Source organism: Nesoenas mayeri (genome assembly GCF_963082525.1).
Source record: "Nesoenas mayeri genome assembly, chromosome: 5".
NCBI classification, from domain to species: domain Eukaryota; kingdom Metazoa; phylum Chordata; class Aves; order Columbiformes; family Columbidae; genus Nesoenas; species Nesoenas mayeri.
Window position 1 is genome coordinate 17,457,730 of NC_137548.1, and position 21,249 is coordinate 17,478,978.

At 39.9% G+C, this 21,249-nt stretch overlaps 1 protein-coding gene across 1 annotated transcript in view; it reads right to left on the reverse strand.

The window, feature by feature from the left end:
* The window catches only part of SLC24A4 (solute carrier family 24 member 4), a gene marked incomplete at both ends in the record, with an annotated part of 89,061 nt that overhangs the window by 22,546 nt on the left and 45,266 nt on the right, over positions 1-21,249 (reverse strand). Inside the window, 8 exons of the mRNA XM_080344660.1 lie at positions 2,935-3,077; positions 4,135-4,188; positions 4,886-4,911; positions 5,908-5,982; positions 6,635-6,738; positions 10,931-11,015; positions 12,971-13,045; positions 14,255-14,331. Coding sequence (XP_080200786.1) covers positions 2,935-3,077; positions 4,135-4,188; positions 4,886-4,911; positions 5,908-5,982; positions 6,635-6,738; positions 10,931-11,015; positions 12,971-13,045; positions 14,255-14,331 — 639 coding nt within the window. The remainder of the gene's footprint in view (positions 1-2,934; positions 3,078-4,134; positions 4,189-4,885; positions 4,912-5,907; positions 5,983-6,634; positions 6,739-10,930; positions 11,016-12,970; positions 13,046-14,254; positions 14,332-21,249) is intronic.

The window sequence follows — 21,249 nt, forward strand, 5'->3', positions numbered from 1 at the left end:
AACCACCCCTGGTAGGAAGAAAGTTCCTCTCCCAAAGCAAATGTTATTTTTGCGCAAGTAATCAGACTTTCCTCCTGTGGAAAATCAGATTAAGGTTAAACCTACACCTTGGTGAAGCCAGGGGAGGTTGCTAACCACTAGCTGGAGGTAAGGCAGAGGTCAGCTCTAGCGCCCTCCCTGCTGGTAGCAGTGCTCCTGTTCCTGAGAGCTGCTGCTGGGGAAGGGGCAGCTCAGCTTGGGAAGCCAAGCCCAGTGCCAACCAGCAGCGAGTCACTGATAGGTGTGGCAGTTTCACACCCCCCTGAGATCTGGAGCCTTCAATGGGGCAGTTGATGACTCTTTTAGCACCTTTTGTGCCCCACTGTGCCTGTCTCCACATGTAGACCTAGGGTGGTACAAAAGTGTTGATAGTCACATCTGCCCATACCCCAGGGCAGGGTGACTTCACCTCTACCAGCTGGTGGGGCAGGAGGGGTAGGACCCTCGGTCAATTGACTGGGTCCTTAACAGGACCTTAAGTCAATTGACAGGGTCTTTAGCAGAGGAGGGGCCCAGAGTAGCTGCAAAGCTTCTGGACCATGTTGTAATGCCCACAGCCAGATCTGACCAGACTTTAAAATGGGGTTCCCACCGAAGGCCCCCTTTGTAGTGGTCCTCTTGGAGCAGAGAGTCTGTGAACTGGAGCCCTCTCCTTAGACTGGGACACTGTCTAAGGAGACTTCCCGGGATTGAGAGAGCCTCAACTCCTCGTTTGGGTGAGTGGTAATTTACTGGATACATCCTTGAATGAGTCCTTGCCTAACCAGGCAAGTGTGAGTCTTTGCCTAACCCAGGTGAGTGATTATTTCTTGTGGGTACCCTGGAGTCAGAGGTTTTATTTCTTGTGAGTGTGTGCATGCACAATGTGGATCCTCATTATTCTTATTTTGCTGTACCCCAATAATCTCCTCAACTAATATCTGAACCTGTATTTTATGTTGTTGGAGTGCTAACTAATTGTATAAACCCTGTTTCTATTCCATTTATTGGCTGCACTTTTCCAGCCAGAATAAAGTCTGTTTTGGAACTTGTTGTCTGCCTAAAACTGATTTTGGGGTGCCTCTGTGACAACAGGTCATGGCATACTTTGACTCAACAGGAGGGAGCTGCAACAGGCAGCCATGTGATGGTTCCCTAGGACAGCTTCTTGACACATGAAGCACCCATCTAACAAAGCAGCTAGGCTAACCCTGCCATCCTCCTCTCCCATTGCTCACTCCAAACCCTGTCACCTCCTTAATCTCTTTTACGCGTCCTCTCTCATCCCAAGTAGGTTCGCCTGTGATAATATCTACACTCTCACACTCTGGACAAAGGTCGCTCCAATGCAGCATGTAGTTGTGTAATGGGTGCTGGAGAAGGCAAAAGGAATTTGACTGAAACTGCAGTCTCAGTGCATCTTTGAGGGAAATTAGAGAAGAAGTCTGCTGTGGACAGTTGCTAGTGGAGACACTGCTCTCATGAATCCAGGTTTTTATTAGCTTTCTCGCTCCTTTTCCTAAAAGTTCTGCATGTTCTTCACAAGGATTAAATAATCTTCACATTTCCTGAAAAGGAAACAGGTGGACAGGCAAGCACTTTGTGCCATCATCCCTTACCACACAGTGGGTAGAGAGGAGAGCATGCAGGGAGATGACCTCAGAACCCAACAAATGCCTCGGAAGCAAAAACTCCTAATATCTGTGTTCTTTCACTGGATCACCCTTTTCCTGTGTCGTCACTTGAATACCTAAGTAACAACCGTCTTAGAAGGTATCCTCTGAACCCTGTATGCACACACCTTCACATCCAAGTGACAGACTCCACTATATCATAATCAGTGTTCACAAAAGTTCATTGTAAAATGCAGTCAAAGTATTTCAAATATATCTTCATTTAATTATCCTACAATATCCTATGAGAAGTAATTTCAAATCTCTATTAAACTATTGTCTAAACACCATATCTGAGACCAGAGTATCAGTGTGCTGTCATTGTATAAACCTGTAGTAAGTGGCAGTACCTACAGCCTGAAGAGATCCCAAGTCTAAACACTAAAAGCAGAAAAGAGCGGATTCTGAGTCTGCTCTAAATTCCTCTTTGCCACTATTTGTTATTACACAAGGACCTTTCCAAATGCTACCTACACTGCTGCTGAGCTCAGCCTTCTGGAATGGGAGATGTCTGCAAAGAACAAAGCAAGGAGATCTCACTCATTAAGAGTATCCCAAGAGCTCACTAAATTAAATGGATTTTGCTTTGAAGGTAGGAATGGTTTTTGGTCTAAAGAAAGAAGAGGGAATGGAAGAGGGATAAGACAATGATAAAAACAGGCTTACAAAAAAGCCAAAAATACCCAGGTATGTCTGCTTACCTTCAGTACCAGAAGTTGGGTATCATTTTCTTCACCTTTATGACAAAAAAACAGACAGCAAAGAACCTACATTTCTCAATTTTACATATATGCTTGACAACGTATACAGAACTATTTAGGCATGTAAAAGTCAATCTTCTGAGGATCTGAACTCAGCACATAATCCCTCTTGTCCACTCATCTGACTATGTCCTTTCCTTCAACACCCAAGTCTCAGCTTCTAGTTCCAAACTAGCTCTTGAAGTGAAAATGACCTTCTTCTTGGCAAGAAAAGGAATATTTATTTCAGTGTTGTAGCTCATCACTGAACAGGAGATTAAAAGGGAGCAAAATTGTCAACGTGCAAAGCAGCTTATTTTCAGAATATGAAAAAAACAAATTTGGTTGGGTTTTTTTCATCTGGCAGTCCAACTGCTGAATTGTCAAGTAACCCAATAAAAATTCTTGCATATGATTGAACAGTAACACTGTTTTGGTCCACATTAAAGAAATAAAAAGGATGTGAACTACTCTTTTTCAAAGTCCTGTCTGCTCAGCCTTACCTTTCCATAGTAATGGAATGGATGGGTCATCACAACTAGGGGCACAACATTTATTACCATCTTCCAGCTCATTGCTGACTGTGTCACCATTTCCAACATTCTTGCTTTTAAGGGTGAAGAAATTTTGCATCTTCGTATTGTACCTGCAAGTGCAAAGGAAAGGTCTGAAAAGGTTGGATTGTTGTATTGCCTTGTCAAGCTTTTAAGCACCTGAGAACAATTTAGGTAGGCAAGCAGTAAAGCCTAGATGCATGTTCTCTGACAACTAATAGGACGTTAAGAGAAAGCACTATGCAATTCAGTGGTAATCTGACAGGAAAGCAAGGCCTGTATCTCTCTCGTGAGTTACAGCAAACTGCAAAAAGACACTAGAGTAAATTTAGTGAAGGCAAAACATTGGAGCTGCAGATTTTGGAGCCAGGACATTCACTGTACATCAGCTTCTTTCCTCCTGCATCAGCTCACAATTCACCTCACTGTTTCTCTCAGTACTGTGTTCCCCATGGCAGTTGCTTCAGCACTTCTGGGACTGCTGACCATACCCATCTAAAGAAATAACACATCTATTTTAGCACTAGAGTGGGATCTAAGAGGGCTATCAATGATCTCTGCTAAGACCAGATGTAGCAGAAAAGGGAGACAGAAATTCCACAAAGCATGATTTGTGAGCAGAAGGCACCAAGACATAAGACTAAGCAACTGGGAAGAGTCACAGACCCCAGCAGTACCAGTCAGACCTCTGACTCTCCTGTCAGAGGCAGTGCCACTAGAGAAGAAGGATGTCACTACACATTCTGGTATGAGACAGTCTGAAGATCAATACATGCTTAGCAGTCTGTCTAATGTTCTTTGACTCTGTTCTCCAGAGGTTACAAAATACATGTAATAGCTGACAAGCTGTGTGCTGACAATCCAGAACACCTGGTAGACTTATATATCTTTGTATAAATGACATTTTGTCTCAAGTTTTTCTGAAAGCCACTTTACCTCAGTGCACTATGAAAAGGATGCATGAAAATATTTGTTGTTGACTGTGTACAAATCTAGAGTAAAACTGATTAAGCACAAAAAAGCAAGGGATTTTACACAGACACATGACTGGCTGTACTGTGCTCAGCAGGAAGGTCAAGGACAAAACTACACCAACAGAATGATGGTCAACTAAGACCTTAAGGGCATACAGAGGAAAAAGGTACTTACTTCATTATAAGTATGTAGAATGAGTACATAATGATGAGTATAAGGCTTTCCCACCTCAAAGAGACAAAAGAAAGAAGTGTTAAAAGGCCACTCAAACAGCTGTATGCTTTATCAGTTTTACTTAGGAGCGTGCATTATACACCTAGTACAAGTCACATTTGTGTACACAGGATTTGCATCATGAGGATTAGACAGTGTTTTAGTAGAATGGAGGGGAAGTAGAGTCTCAGGTTCTAGTAAACACGCCAATAAAATGTAATACATGTATTTCAGAAATGTGCTATGCAGAGTGAAAACAAAGCTATACTCTGAGGATCATAATGCCAAGGCCTTTGGTCATTTCAGTGCTGAAGCCCAGGCCAGGCAGCCTGAGAGGACTCTTCTAGAAGATGCTTATGACATTCCACTAAGATCCCACCTTGGACTGCTCTTTGGCACACCTAGCACCCCTAGAAATGCTAACAGCCAGAATCAGAGCAGCAGAACTTTTGTGACTCTGCACTCACGAGTCTTCAGGCCTAATATATAGCCCATTTACTTCATTAACATTTCTTAATTTTTCTTGCAGTTTTCCCTGATCATCTTAAAAAAATTAACCAAAGAACATACATACATACATAGGACTTCCTAGGTGTCAAATCCAGATCACACTCTCAGTGGGTAGGAATGAAAGCTAATTACACCACAACTCTATTTGCTGATCAGTCTCATGGCAAATATGGGACTATAGAGAATAAATCACACAACTTACCATACTATTTTCTCATCATAAATGAACTAGAAGAAGGAAAAAAAAAAAGAAAGCACATAAATTGACTGTTTATAAGATCTATCTTGAAAAACAGTCAAATTTATTTAATATATATTACTCATATCTAGCAGAAGCTACTCAAGTTTTAACACTTTCTAGCCAGAACTTTCACTGTATGGATTGTGTCCTTCACAAAGTACAAACCTTGTGAGCAAGGCCTGGATCCCTGTCACTGATTGTTATAAATACTACTGAGTAAAACAGTATGACTGTGAAAGACAAACAGATATGCACACATCTACCCATATGCTGTGCTGTGTAAATGACAGCAAATTCATGTATTCTGAAGACACCTAGCTCTGAGCCCTTTCATCAGCTTGTCTAGTTTTAGCAGAAAACACAGTCATTTTACTTCTGCTCTTAGGCCCAGTGGTTATACACATTTATCCCACCCTCCGTAACTCCTGGAACTGAACGGGCAGTTAGTGTTCCATATTTGTTACAAAACAAAGTGGATTCTTCCCCTTCTTGCAACGAGATAGAGCAAATGTGTACATTCAGGAACAACTACGCTGCTCTAGATGAACAAAGCTGTCTCTCACCTGTGTTCTATTTAGAAAAATTTACCCAGAATCAATGAAATAAAATTACTGTGTAGAAGCAAGAAAGAGACACCTTCCCTACTTAAAAGAGAGGTGCAGCTCAAAATTTTTCATATCTACAACAAGCAGTCTCCTAGGTGGGCAGAGCGTGCTGACTACACGGTGTAACAGCAGCCTGCAGAACTTTACAGGCTGTAGTTACAAATGAACACATGTTGATGAACATGATGGACACATATTCTGTGGGGCTGTATGAAGTTTTCATATTTGGGCCATATTGCGGAGCCAAGCCCTCACTTCCAGATGTCACTACAACTAGCTAGGAAAATAATTGTTTACCAGTGTACATCAATGGTTAGCATGCTGGCCCTCCAAAAATTCAAGCAATGAAACAAATTAATTGGTAGGAGAACTACTTACAATAATAAGTACAATCACAGATATCGTATAGTACACAGAGTCACGGAACACAGCCCATCTGGTGAGACGAACCACCTGAAAAATACCACACCTTCAGTCAACAAAAATATGAGATTTTAAAAACAAAACAAAGGCCTCTATCTTGCAATTACTTAGGTGTGTGAGCAGAATTATTACTAGCAACAATTCTGGAACCAATTGCAGATGCATGCTAAAAGTAAGACATATCCGTCTGTTAGACAATGGATCTATAATAACCACCAGTAATAAAAAACATATAGAAACTTCCACTAATGAAATACATTTATTACTAATGATATTTTAATCGGTCAGACTTAATACCTAAAAAAATAGAACACACAGTCTAACCATCTACTGAGTAGATGGAGCAAATCTCCTGTGTGTGTCCTAGATTCTTTTATTACCATCAGTACCAGGAAAGATTTGCAGATGCCACTGATCAGTTGACTGTGAACACAGTATTGTATGAAGAAGAATCAATTTTCTCTGTAAGCTACAGGTTCAGAGTGCTGAAACAACAGCTGAACCTTTTCAAAATATTTGCTATTTGTAAAGCATTTGTAAATTCTGTCCAACATTTGACATTTTTCACAATGCCAGCTCATTTTTGGTTTTGACTAATACTTTCTTTTCTTTTAGTATTTGCTCATGGAAACCCCTAAATTGTAAGCAATTGAGCTCTATAAAGATTGAGCATCATACTAACCTGTCCTGCAAACAATCCACAGACACCAACAATGCAAAGGATGTTGAAAACTGCTGAACCGACAATGGTCCCTACTCCTACATCTCCGTGAGTGATAAATACACCTGCAGAGGGAGCAAAACATGTGCTATTATCTTTGACATTTCATTTTAGATCACAAGCAATTAATTACTTAAGGTACATCCTACCTGAGAACAAGAGATTGTTTGAAAGTTTAACCAAAGCTTGTTTCATAATAAATGCTCACTTCTCTGTAGAATATTTTGTGCTTTTAGACTAGCTAGCAGGTCCCCATTTTTGGCTTAACATCTCTACAGAAATACTTTTATTAAAAGCAAATGATTTCTTAGCTAGTTAGAAGTCCTGTATTTCACAGTTTGGTTGTTAGTGGTGCAGCAATCCATTCAAATGAGTGTAAAACATCTCCTGTCACATCAGGAGCATGGAATTTATTTCAAACAGTATAATTAAGCACAGAAACCTTTCTCATAGGTATTTAATATTTAGTGTGTTTTTCCTTGCAATGTCTCATTACAGTAAGAGATTCTTCCCTCAAAAGCTGGTAGCCACTTTGGGTGCAGTAATGTGCATCTTCTGGCTCCAACAGATAACCAGGATTCAGATTTAAACTGTTCCAGTACTGACTTTCAGATTTCCCTTAGTACTGAACCCACCTATGTCTCAGATATCTGTAACATAATTGTATCAGAATGATAAAAATTAATGGCTGGAGTGGACCTTCACGGATTATCTAATGTAATCTTCAGCACTGAGACAGAACCAAAGATAATGTGAATGCACTGCAGAGCTGTATCTACTTTGAATCTTTCGCTGAGAGGAACCTTAAAGACCTACTCTCACTGCTTTTTAATAAGTTGGATGTGAGGTTATAGTGCTTTGGTTTAGACTGTATTTACCTAAAGTTTGTAAAAATGTCAGTTGAGATAGTAACAGAAAGCCTACTAAGGCTTTAGTAGAGACAGATTTATCAAATTTAAGCCACCGTGCTGCTAGAAGGCTATGACCTAGTAGTGGTCATCACTGAAACTTGGTGGGACAAATCCCACAACTGGAGTGCAGCTATTGATGGCTACAGGGTGAGGGGACAAGCTAGGAAAGAGGGGCAGAGGGGTTGCCCTCTACATCAAGAAATCGATAGATTGTGACAAGCTGTCTCTGAAGAACAGCCACAAGCAGGTTGAAAGCTTATGGGTAATAATTAGAGACTGAGGCAAAAAAGGAAACCTTGTGGCTGGTGTCTACTATGGGCTGCCAAATCAAGGAGAGCCTACTGACAGAGCCTCCTTACTCCAGCTACAGGAGGCATCACACTAGCAGGTTCTTGTTTTGCTGGGGGACTTTCAACCACCCTGACATCTGCTGGAAATGCAGCATGAGCTGTAGGCAATTTGGGAGATTCCTGGAATGCACTGAGGATAACTTCATAAGCCAAGTAATAGACAGCCCAACAAGGCTGGAATGAGATACTTGACCTGTTGGTCACCAATGCAGGTGAGCTAATTGGTGACTTCAAGACTGGAGGCAGCCTGGGCTGCAGTGACCCCGCACTCACAGAGTTCATATCCTAAGGATGTAGGTCAGGAAAAGAGTAAAGTCAGGATGCTGAATTTTAGGAAAGTCAGCTTCCACCTGTTTGAGGAGTTAGTTCACAGGACTCCCTAGGAAACTGTCCTCAGGGACAAGGGAGCAGAACAGAGCTGGCAGATCTTTAAGGATATTTTCCATAGAGTGCAAGAGATCATGATACCCAGCTGTAAGAAATCAGGAAAGGAAGGCAAAAGACCAGCGTGGATCACTTGAGACCTACTGGTCAAACTGAAGGGCAAGAAAGAAATGCACAGGTAGTGGAAGCAGCGACAGGTATCCTGGGAACACTATAGGGACACGATCTGGTTATGCAGAGATGGGGTCAGGAAGGCCAAAGTGTGGCTGGAGCTGAACGTAGCAAGGGACACAAATAATAACAAGAGGGCTTCTACAGGTATGTCAACCAGAAAAGGAAGGTCAAAAAAAGCGACACCCCCATGCCCATAAGCATGACTGGTGAACTGGTAACAATGATTGAGAAGACTGAGGTACTAGACAACTTATTTGGCCTCAGTCTCCACTGGAAACCTTTCTTCCAACACCACTCGAGTGAAAGGACCTCAAGGCAAGGAGTGCAGGAGCAAAGTCCCTCCCACTGTCAGAGAAGATCAGGCTTGTGACAACCTGAGGAACTTGAACATACATAAATTTATGGGACCTGACAAGATGCATTCCAAGGTCCTGAGGGAACTGGCTAACGTATTTGCCAAGTCACTCTCCATGATATCTGAGAAGCCATGGCAGTCAGCTGAAGTCACTGATGACAGGAAAAAGGAAAACATCGCATCCATTTTTAAAAAGAGTAGAAAGGAGGACCCCAGAACTACCGACCTGTCAGCCTCTCCTCTGTGCCTGGGAAGATCATGGAACAGATCCTCCTAGAAGCTATGCTAAGGCACATGGAGGACCAGGAGGTGATTTGAAACAGTCAGCTTGGCTTCACCAAGGGCAAGTCCTGCTTGACCAACTAGTGGTTTTCTACAATGGAGTAACTACATCAGTGGACTAGGGAAGAGCTATGGATGTCATCTATCTGGACTTCTGCAAAGCCTGTGACACAGTTCTCCACAACATCCTTCTCTCTAAATTGGAGAGGTATGGATTTGATAGGTAGACTGCTCAGTGGATGAGGAATTGGCTGGACTGTCACATCCAGAGGGTAGTGGTCAATGGCTCAATGTACAGATGGATATTGGTGATGGGTGGTGTCCCTCAGTGGCTCGTACTGGGACCAGTACTATTTAATATCTTCAACAACAACATAGTGGGGTCCAGTGTACCCTCAGCAAGTTTGCAGAAGACACCAAGCCGAGTGGTGTGGTTGACAGGCCCAAGGGCCAGGATGCCTTTTAGAGGCATGGGCCCATATGAACCTCATGCAGTTCAACAAGGCCAAGTGCACCTGGGTCAGGGCAACTCCCGGTATCAATACAAGCTGGGGGATGAAGGGATTGACAGCAACCCTGGGGTATTGGTGGGTGAAAGATTGGACATGAACCGGCAGCGTGCACTTGCAGCCCAGAAAGTCAATCATACCTTGGGCTGCATCAAAAGGAGCATGGCCAGCAGGTCGAGGCAGGTGATTCTGCCCCTTTGCTCTGATGAGACACCACCTGGAGTCCTGCATCCAGCTCTGGAGCCCTCAGCAGAGGAAAGACATGGGCCTGTTGGAGAGTGGCCAGAGGAGGCCACAAAAATGATCAGAAGGATGGAATACCTCTCCTATGAGAAATGGCTGAGAGACCTGGCATTGTTCATCTTGAAGAAGAGAAGGCTCCAGGGAAACCTTACTGAGGCCTTTCAGTACTGAAAGGGGGCTTATAAGAAAGATGGAGACAGACTTTTTAGCAGGGCCTCTTGCAACAAGACAAGGGATAATGGTTTTAAACTAAAAGAGGGGAGATTCAAGCTAGACATGAGGAAGAAATTTTTCACAGCGAGGGTGGTGAAACACTCGAACAGGTTGCCTAGAGAGGTGGTAGATGCCCCATCCCTGGAAACATTCGAGGCCAGGCTGGACAGGGTTCTGAGCAACCTGATTTAGTTGAAGATGTCGCTCACTGTAGGGGGATTTGACTAGATTACCTTTGGACATCACTTCCAACCCAAACTGTTCTGTGATTATAGGAAATTTGCTGCTTTCCCTCTTCTCTATCAGTTTATTCCTGTGTCCTTCCTTCTCTTAACAGGTACTCATTTTGTCATTTAGACCTCCTCTCTTGGCCAATAATCTTTAATATTTCAGAGATTATTTCAAATAATTCTGGAATGTACACTCTCTCCTTCTGTCTTTTAACAGATCTGACTTATCCACACATTAATTTGTTCTTTTCCCATGTTCCCTGTTCTCCTGCTTCCTTGCTAAAATTAATTCCTTTTATTTGTGAAGAACGAAGCCAAAGAGGCATCAAATATCTCAAGTTCTCTCTCAGGGGACTGCAATAAATCTCTTCTTCTGCTTCCTATGTTCAGAATCAGTCATTCCTCTCTGTGTTTTGAGAGGAAATTCACAGTTTCATGAGATATTTTGAGTAGTTAATTATACCATGAACCACAGACTAGCTGACAGCTGCAATTGCCGATTATAAATTGACAGAAAATAGGCAGAACTTTTAGATACCTCTGCTTGATCTGCTGCTGTTTTTTTTAACAGTAGATCTCATAAGAGCTAGTGTGTGGGCTCCATACCTATAATAGATGCAAACAGTTCTGGGGTGGAGCTCCCTGCTGCCATGAATGTGGCTCCGGCAACATCCTCACTCAAATGTAGTTTCTGGAAGAAAAGCAATCGTAGTTTCAACACTGCTGAAACTGCACAGTTCTACAGTTGCAAAGTTAGAAGCTCCTAGTTTTCCGGCCACGGTGCTGTTAAAGAAGGAATAGTCACTATGATATAAAATTAGACACCGCCTTTCGAGAAGGCAAATATACTTTGAGCAAGTAAAATGTTTATAACCTAATTCAGTGAAGTGTCAGGTAAAATAACCTACTTCTATATAACTGAAGAGCCAATGGTGGCTTACACGTAGCTGATACGAGAAAAGCACCTCTGCAGATTAAAATAAATTAAACATCTCAAATGCTCTTAATTAATCTACTTTTGGTACTCTAAATGTAATCATTCAAGAATTAAGGACAATTCTTGGGGCTTCTAAAATCTGAAAATAAAAATCCGTAAGAGAAAAACAGAACCTCTGTGAATAAATCTTAGAAACAGCAGGCCTGTTTCTGGCTTCACTTTTCAGCTGTATTAATCAAAAGTGAATCCGCTCATACAGACAAAATTAGTCCAATTAGACACAGAGAGGCTCGTGTATTGCAGACAGATCTACTCTTATGACAGTGTCTTTTAAGTTCTAACAGGATATATATAACTTAGAGTTCTCAGACCACCAGAAACACGTGTAGCTCCACAAGTGGGCTGCATCAATTTAATACTCTCTGAAGATCTTTCCCTTGAACTATAAAGAAGGTTTTACAGAGGAGCTTTTTCCTTTTTGAGAGTCTCTAGGCTCATCTTTAGTACCTTATTTTTCTTCCAAGGCTAGAAAAGTGATTAGTGACAAAAGGACCAGTACAGAAATCCTGTCTTTTTTAGGCACCATGTAACACTTCAAGCTGATGAAAATGGCATCCTGCAGAACTTGACAAAACATAAACATGAGGCCTTACTGTACCATTCAATCTGTTACCAGTCATACTGCTGCAGGAACTCAAACTTAAGTGTGCTATCTGAGTTCTTCTTAGCTGTTCTAATGTTCCACAGAACGTGAGACAAGAGGATCAGTGACACCTTAATTGGTACAACCCAACTGCTACAACTCAAAATACGGTATATACGGTGCCTGCTGAAGACAACATCTGAAAAGGGAAAGAAAATATCCTTACTGACTGTTTCACTATTATCGGTTGCCTCCCTTATTCTGTGTAACACTAATAGGAATTTAGTACATATATCCACAGGAAAATAGATTTTTTTAACTAGCTACAGGAGTTTTTCACATTTTTGTTAAAAAGTAAAGGAGATTTTCATTTTGCCTTCAAAAAGGAATTAAAATCTGGTTTTGTATTCATTTTGTAGTAGCTCACCAAAGCCTTACATAACAATATTTACACACCAGGTATAAATTCTACCTTGTCCTGACCAACTCAATTAGAATCCTACATGTAATTTTGCAAGATCTTCTCAGCAATTACGTAAAGGAATTATATTTATTTACCAATTTTTGTGTAAAAAATATGTATTCTCATTCCATATCAAACCAAGGTACATGCTTTTCTCATGCATTCTCACTTTTCTCCACTTTACACCAGGATCACAGATGCTTGTTTTCTCCTTGCTGATACAGTGGTAGATATGTAAGCAAACACATTAATTTGTCTATGTATGATTTATTTTCACAAGTGACTTCTAAAACTAGGAATACAACAATAAACCAAACTCATTCATTTGTCATATCCATCCTAGCTACATGCTTGAGGTATTTAAGAGTGGGGTTTGCCATCTGATCTCATGAAATCTTTCATTTTTTCAGCTTGATTGTGGCCAGGGGAACCAATGTGTCCAGGCCACAGGTTCATTATCTAACGGAAAGCTCAAATAATTTGAAAAGGATCAGGCCAAAAAGCTGACAGGAATGAACTCTAAACAATTCTGGCACAAAATGTTTGATTCTATAATGTTCTCTAAATAAATTTCCAAAAGAGGAATAAAGTTCTTTAACATACCTCACAAATTTTCTCTAAGGATGGAACAAAGAAGTCATCACATACTATAGCCAAAGCATAGAACATATAAAGAGCCTGTAAAGAAAATAAATTCAGGAAATACTTCAGATTTTTCCTGTACATGAAAAGAGGAAAGAAGGCAATGCTATATTTATTCAGACTAGCAATATACACCTTCATTTTTTATTCCATTCCAAATGAAAATCCTTCTGTTGATCAACTTACGGCACGAAACCAGATTATTGAATGTAAGAATTATTTTAGAACAAGAACATTTGACAGACTCTAGAATATGAAAGGTACCACAGTTTGACACAATAGGGTGCCACAACAGACTTCACATAACAGAGAGTAATGGGTAAGGTTTACAAAGTTACACAGCCATCATCTATAATCATCAATTATCGGACCAAGTAATTAAATAGAAAGTAACACCACGTTGATTAACAATATTCAAGAGATAATCACACCTGGAATTAAGCTGACCTTGAACATGGTTCACTGCACTAAACCTCTCAGGAATGCACCTGGTTCCCTGCAAACGTAATTCTCCCAGTGGCTTATACGGCTTTACATGATGTGCACATGCAGTGGGTGTAATCCTGCTGGTCTCCATCAAACACAACTCCTTTTAATTTACTTCCCCTGCGCTGGGAGTGGAGGAGTGGAGAACTGGAGCCCGTAGGCCTGACTTGTTTGGGGTTTTTTTTTCTACAATAAAATATAAAACTGTACATGACATTTTCTATAGTTCTTTAAGTTTGTGGGTTTGTTTGTTTGTTTTTTAAAATAACCACTGCATCTTTTGCATAGTGGCACAATAAGAAAGAAAAAGAATCAATAATCTTCCACGTGATGCTTGATGTTATCAACAAAGGAATCCCAAACCCTGTTTATACAAGATGAAGTACAGACAAATACACGTCTGTGATCTATACGGCCAGGATTTTATCTCCAAAAGGATGAATGAGCAGATACTGCAAATTCAGACTTGCACTATTTTCTTAAATGAATCTTAGAATCATTTAGATCAGAAAGGACCCTTAAGATCATAGAGTTGAACCATTAACCTGACACTATGCGGTCCATCACTAAACGATGTTCCTAAGATGTTACTTTTGAGGATTTATACTCATATAGACATATTAGAAACACTGAAATCAAAGTATCAGAGTCATGTTAAAATATATATAGCTCTATTTAGTTAGGCCACTAAGACTACTAACATCTTACAAGATAAATAAAATGAAAACAAAAAGAGAAGCATAGTAGAGGAAAACTTACACCAATTATATGAAGCAGAACTCCTCCTCGCTGTCGTTCTTTATTTGTAAATAAATCTTTAGGAAATTCATTAATGGCTGAAAGAGAAATTTACAATTAAAAAAATAAATTACACTATCTATAAACAGAAGATGGAAAAATAAGAATTCCTCTGTAGAAATATATGACCAAACATTAATCTGTGTTCCAATTTATTACATTGTAGCTTGCAACCTCAGAATCTCTTTTCTGCTCTGTATTAAAAACAGACAACTGATACTTATGTGTTACTAATTATCGTAATTGGAGTGACATAAACCAACCTCCACTGTACTAACAGTTTCACATTCTTAATGCCTTATTTTTACTATCATCTCCTCTGTGTCTCCTCTAAATATACTTCTAAAGTGATGGGCATGGGCACAAAAATTCATCCTCAAATAATACTCCAGGCTTTATGTGTGCCTTGCCTGAAAAATTAAGCAATGGTTGTAACCCTCCATCACGTTCTTAACTGCAAGCTTTTATAGGGCTCTAGGGTCTCACAAATTGTTTCACAAAGCTTAGAGAGATTTCCAGTACTTTCTCTAGAAAGTCTACTACCTAAATCTGGCCAAGGAAGGAAGGAAACAGAAATGGTAGGTGGACGATAGGAATGTGCAAAGACAGGAGTTTTGGAACTATTTCTGGTTGACAGTTGTGTGGATCTATGTTCCACACAAAAGCAACACAGTGAAAAAAGGATTCCAGATGGTGGAGACAATGACAACAACTAAATCAAACACCTGAAGAAATATATGAAATAAAACCCATCCAGATTTACAAGACAGGGAGGGATACAGATCTACAGTGCCTCAGACAGGAGTCTGGGAAGTTTAAGGGTGAAAATTATTTCTGCCACTGGAATCCAAATGCACTGAATTATTATTCAGAAACAGATGTTCCTTTCCGCAAGGAGTTGTAGACATACACTGACAAGATAAGCTCCAGAAGGTCTCTATGAAATTACCATAATATACTGAAACTCATGAAGGAATCAGAGGGAATATATTATCATATTCCCGATATGCAAGTCTGCCAGTTTAAAGAAATGCATAAGAGCACAATATATTTATGCTGTTCTGCAAACAATAACCATGAACATAGAAATCAAGAATTTGAGGTATGGTTGATGTTTTTAACTAGTAAACTTCAAACACTCTAAACGAGACTTGTTTTCATGAAATGTTGCACTGTAACTCTTTGAAGATTACACTTTTTTAGAGTTTCTTAAATTGGAGCTCCCAAACACATTTGAAAATCTTAGCTACAGTGAGAGCATAATCTAGTTTCAAAGTTCTGAATGACATCTTATCTCCTCAGTCTTTGAGTTTTATATAAATATAAAAATGTCTCTTCTCATCTGTGCTATACACACCTACATAAGTTGCATATGTCTAGCTTGACAAAGACTTCAGCAGTGTCTCCGTGCAAAGTTGAAGACCCCACAGCTCTGTTTTTTCCTTAGTATCTACTACCATAAATGTTTTATTTCTGAGTTAATACACTGGCAACAAGCAGTATTTAAAACCTTATATACAGCAGTATTTAAAACCTTATATACATAAGTTATACCTTCCCTCTAAAAAACCAAAGTTACCATGTTATGAAATCTCTCAATGTACTCCAACTTCATATTTGAAAGTCACTATAGTTTTGATTAAAACTACTAATGGACTATAAAATATTTAGCATAAAATGGAAGTTCAACAACGACTGACTGCAACTTGTTTGCTGATTTTCATTAGGCTTTTCAATAAGAATGGTTGTTACCACTGTATTCTGACTGAAACTGGTAACAGTACTTGATATGTTGAACAGAGCTTTCTCAAGACATAGGTGCGTTTTTATTTTAAACCTCAGACAACAAAAGCTATATAATTCTATACAAAACTTTGCTTAGCTACTGCTGAATGCAATTTCCTACTCCTGGGTAAATGTTCCATTCTTCGTACTCCTTCTGTAATCACTAGTAAAAATGAAAGTAACAGTAGATATAAATACACAAATGTATCAGCACAACAGTTCAATAATACCCCATCACTCAATGAATTATGCAATACCATTCAAGGGTGTGCAGAGTAGCTCTGTGCCTAAAGACCATCAGCACACCAGTGTTTGGTAGGACTAGCTTCAAGAAAGTAGCTCTAGGTTGCTACAGAACTCCACAGTCTTCAAGGGCTGTGATTTGCACTGTAAAGAGATTTGTGACCTTATGAAACAGTCAGAAGAAATAGCACTGCTATACAAATGCAAACCGCATTGTAAATAAAAGACATTTACCTATTGAGCCAAACACATTCAATTACTTCTAAAATTAAAATATGTGAATAAAACATCTTCCTTTCTGTTTGGTTTTCATCACTGTTATCCTTAAACAAGGAAAAGGAGAGTGGATATATGCATAAGCTGGAAGAAAATTGGTTGCATTCTAGTTTTGACACACTATGTATTTACAGTTGACATTCTTACTCTTTTACTGGAAGACACTGCAGGATAATGCACAAACTATTGGTGAAGATGCAGCAATCTGCAATGCTTTTATCTACAGAGAAATCTTTTAAGATGCCAACAGAACCTTACATGCATGCAACAGCCAAGCAGGTTCCCTGTAGTAATATATAGCTATATATAGTAATATGGTAATATGTAATATAGTAAAATACAGTAATATTGTTCCCCCCAAGTAGCACTCAGGAAGGAATACCCTTCTGGAGTAATATTGGAATATCATCAAATTTAAGACTGTCTTGGCAGCTACACTAGCTGCCAAAAGCAAGCTTTCTCAGAGGAGTTATTCCCTACCACGTGAAGCATGGCAAAAAATTAATCAGCATCCAAAGAATGTAGTTTTAAATAAATTCTTCCTATTAACAATTAATATAAATTAAAATGATTAATAACTAAAAAGCATTCAGGAGACTTCTCCTTTGGGGGAAAAGACTCAGAGCTATGGCTGCTGGCATCTTACACAATATGGTTGTTCACTGGCTAAAATACCATGCCCACACGGATGTATTCAGGACACACATATTATTTTTCTTACCACATCCCCCACTTCTCCATTCAGGCTGTACCCGTGAGAATACACACATATAGGCTACAGATTTTGACATAATCTGATGTGAAGGTTTGCAGCTCCCATCACAGGTGCTTGTGCCACCAGCACCATATCCTTCACTGCCACCATATAGCAGAGGGAACATGTCCCTGTCCCATAACTTGGCAAAACAGATTCATCATCTGGGAAGCTATTACCTACCTGGTAAACTCATTCAGTTGACTGTAAAATATTTCACAGTATAACATTAAAAATGGTTAAGTCAGCATAAACTGAAGTTTCAAGAACCATGAATAAAAATCACTATCTTTCTAATCTTTCTAATATTACTTTATTTATTCAAAGATAATGCTAAATATAAAATCAGAAGACCAGAAAATGTAAAAGGTAAGAGCCAGAAGACATAAATGAGCCCGGGCACTTGATCGCCAAGTAAAAGCAAACCAGCTTTGCTGCAAACTATCTTGCTTCATACATTGTCTGGTGATAATAAATAACTACTTGTAATAAATATCTGCTTGCTTCACAGAGGTAATTTTAAATTAATTAAGACAGCTTTTCTCAAAGATAATGCTCCTCTCTACACAGAACTCATGGTGTGCAATTTTTCTCACACAGAGACACAACAAAATCTTCTTTAAAAGTCAGGAATATGAAGCAAGGCTCTGGAGCTTGGTGAGATTTTCTCCTTAATGAAATGGCCACATGCCAGTGAGTTCCAAGGTAAAGTTGGGAGTTTTTCAGTGTAAGATTTTTCTGACTTTATGGCTTTATTATCCAGATAATCATAGGTTTTGTATAATTGTCATGTGTAAATTCTGTATAGCTTATCTACATGCACTGTGGTTTTAACATTTTAAATGAAGATTTGTTTTTCTTACCTACTGCTATGCTAACCTGGTTGCTCCGGAAAAAGCTGTTTGGATTCCCTTGGCTCCCAGCTTGGGCCTGGGAATCAACAGCACTTAACTGAGGGGAGCAGTGGCATTCCCCCCTCTGGATGAGCTGACAGAGGGGATGTGACATTATCATGGAGCTGGAGAGAGCGTGGTCTGCCTTCACGGTACAATCTCATGCGTGTACGCAGTTGGGCACTGCTCTGCTTCACACAGAGATGTTTGCTCATGTATGGGAGACAGAGCTATCTGGCAGCCAGAGTGGGAGCTACATCTCCTCAGTTTGTACTGAAAAGAGACAGAACAGATGGGAGAAGGAGATGAAATGAAGAGCAGTACATCTAATGGGGTTAACCTTTGCCAAAAAAAAAAAAAAAATAAAAAGGAGGGGAACACACACCAATCATCTTAAAATCAACTAGAAATACAGAAATATTTATGCTGCTGGTACTGTTGCAAATCCATGGCTCCTGTAGCTCATCTTATCAAGCACAGATTTATTGAGGGGGAAGGGAGGGCACCAAGAAAGCCAAGTCTATATTGGAACTGTCATAATTCTGCAGCTCATTCCCTTTCCTTAATCATGAAATGAGTGGGGAAATAAAAGCAGCTTATCCAGCCATGACTCAGAGGGGACACCACCACCTTTTTCTCTGAGTGATGGAAACAAAAAAAAAATTCCTTAATTATGCCATGAGAGAAAGCATGATTCACCTTATAAAAAGCTCTGGCTGAGCTCTCTGTGCCTAAAGAGCTACACAAGGTATGCAAACGGCATGTCTGAGAACAGAATATAATAGCTGTACAGCTTAAGCTGTCTGCATCGCCCTGGAGTGAAGATCTATATGCAGCAGCTGGGGTAAGGGTAACCCCAGCATGTCAGTGACACTTGCCTGGACTTAGGCCGTTACCAGATTACTGCTGGGGTACCATCAGAGCATTGTTCCCATATGCCCTATCTATACCGTGACAGGCAGGCTGCCAATGCAGTTAAGTTTCAAAATCTCCTAAGCCTGACAGGACCTCTCAACAATCACGTGGATCTGTGGTTTTATAACCTGCCTCGACATGTGATTTCTTCACCTTATCAGCAGTTGATTTACTCACAGAGGCAACAAATATGCCAACTCTTAATACCTGCTAAGCATTCAAGCCTGTTACAACTCTAAAATTTCTCATGGTGAGAAGGGAGCTGTAGCTCTTTGAAAGGACACAAGCAGTCAGCTCCACTCCATCTCTGCAGGAAGGGGTTTAGGTAAATGATGGACACAGAAGCCCACTTCTCCTTTTAATGCCTGCATCTTGTTCCTCTGCCCGTGTTCCTCTGTCCCTTCAGGATGTGTAACATCTACAGACTGCCATACCTACCCCTTTGCCCTGGCATTCAGGGGCTGCTGATCATTAGACTCACCCATAGCAGAGGCATAAAAGACAGACAGAATTACATACTTCCACTTTTACCCCCTCTATAATTGTATTCACTAGCAAGCTTGAATATTTACACAGAATCACAGAATGTTAGGGATTGGAAGGGACCTCGAAAGCTCATCTAGTCCAATCCCCCTGCCAGAGTAGGAACACCTAGATGAGATTACACAGGAATGTGTCCAGGTGGGTTTTGAATGTCATTTCAAAAATTGTGTCATTTGTTTAAGCACTGCAAGCAGCTTTAGGCACCTCTGAACTTCGTGCACTTCTGCTTATCTGCAATTCCCTTTTCACACTGCAGAGCCTCATATTCCCAAGGCCCGGTTTTGCATTCATGCACATGTACTTGTGCCTCAGTGACAGCAAAATCCTCACTGTGCGCAGAAATGCGTTCTTTCTACCTGTCAAGCAAAAGCATGCATTGCTACCTGGTGTCAGCAGTAAAATGTGAACAGCTTGTGCATCAAGAGTTGAACTTGCAAGAGCCTTCACAGTACTGCAACTTGCCCTAATATATAGTTCTGCAGTAATATAACCAGTTAGAATATTTGAGTGAAAGCCAAAAAGGATTCCAACCATGTCTCCCCAAATGCAGAGGTCCTTTATCAGCTGAGTTGCAATGAATGGGATATGGATGTGTTAGAATCACCCTTGCTTTCAAAACATTTGTGGCTTTGGCTCATACTGTTCTTCAAAGTCAGTGCACTGGAAAGATTTTTTACAGTAAGAAGGTTGGCTACTTTGAAAACATCCTGACAGCAATGGGAGAAATTCTCTCCCATATAATACACTCATCTGATCCTCTTGTGTAACCTGTGCACTGTCAGCATTGTAGCAGCAACCACGTACTTTAGAAAAGGAAAACAAGGTTGCTTTTGCTCATAAAAAGGTATTGACATGTTTTAATCATGTATTCCAGCACTATCACTGGAAACAGTGTCAACCTAAAGATCATTTTATCATAGTGAAAGCCATTTACTCATATATAAAATTTGTCATATGAAAATCTTCCTTTTAAATACTACTTCCCAAATTAGATGTAATATATATTAGTCATTATAAAATCATAAATGTGCCATAGTACCTTAGAGCTATATGTATATATATATATATTTTACAGAATTACAGAAAGCATAAATTAATTTTAAGAAAAAAAATCCTATAAATCTCAAATTTTAAAATAACCCTTTCTAACACCACAGGCTAACACGCCCTTAACTCTGAATTGACAGTGGAGAAATATGGTATACTCAGCAAGTGCCTTTACACAAGAAAGCTGGTAACTTAAATCTTACAAGCACCAAAGAAGAAAAACAAAACAAAACAAAAACAAAAACACACACACACACAAAAAAAAAAACCACCAGAAAAAAAGAACAATTCACTGATAATCCTGGATGCCATCCGGAAAAAATAAGAATTATCAAGCTTTAAGCTCCCATTCCCATTAGACAGCTGTTTCCGTTTATTCTGCAGCAGGATGACATGTAGATTTTTCCTCAAATACTCAGTTCAGCTTCTGCTGGATACTAATCTAGGCACCAGTGTAAAAGCAAATCAGGAATGGGCAATTCAAAGAAACACATGTTTAC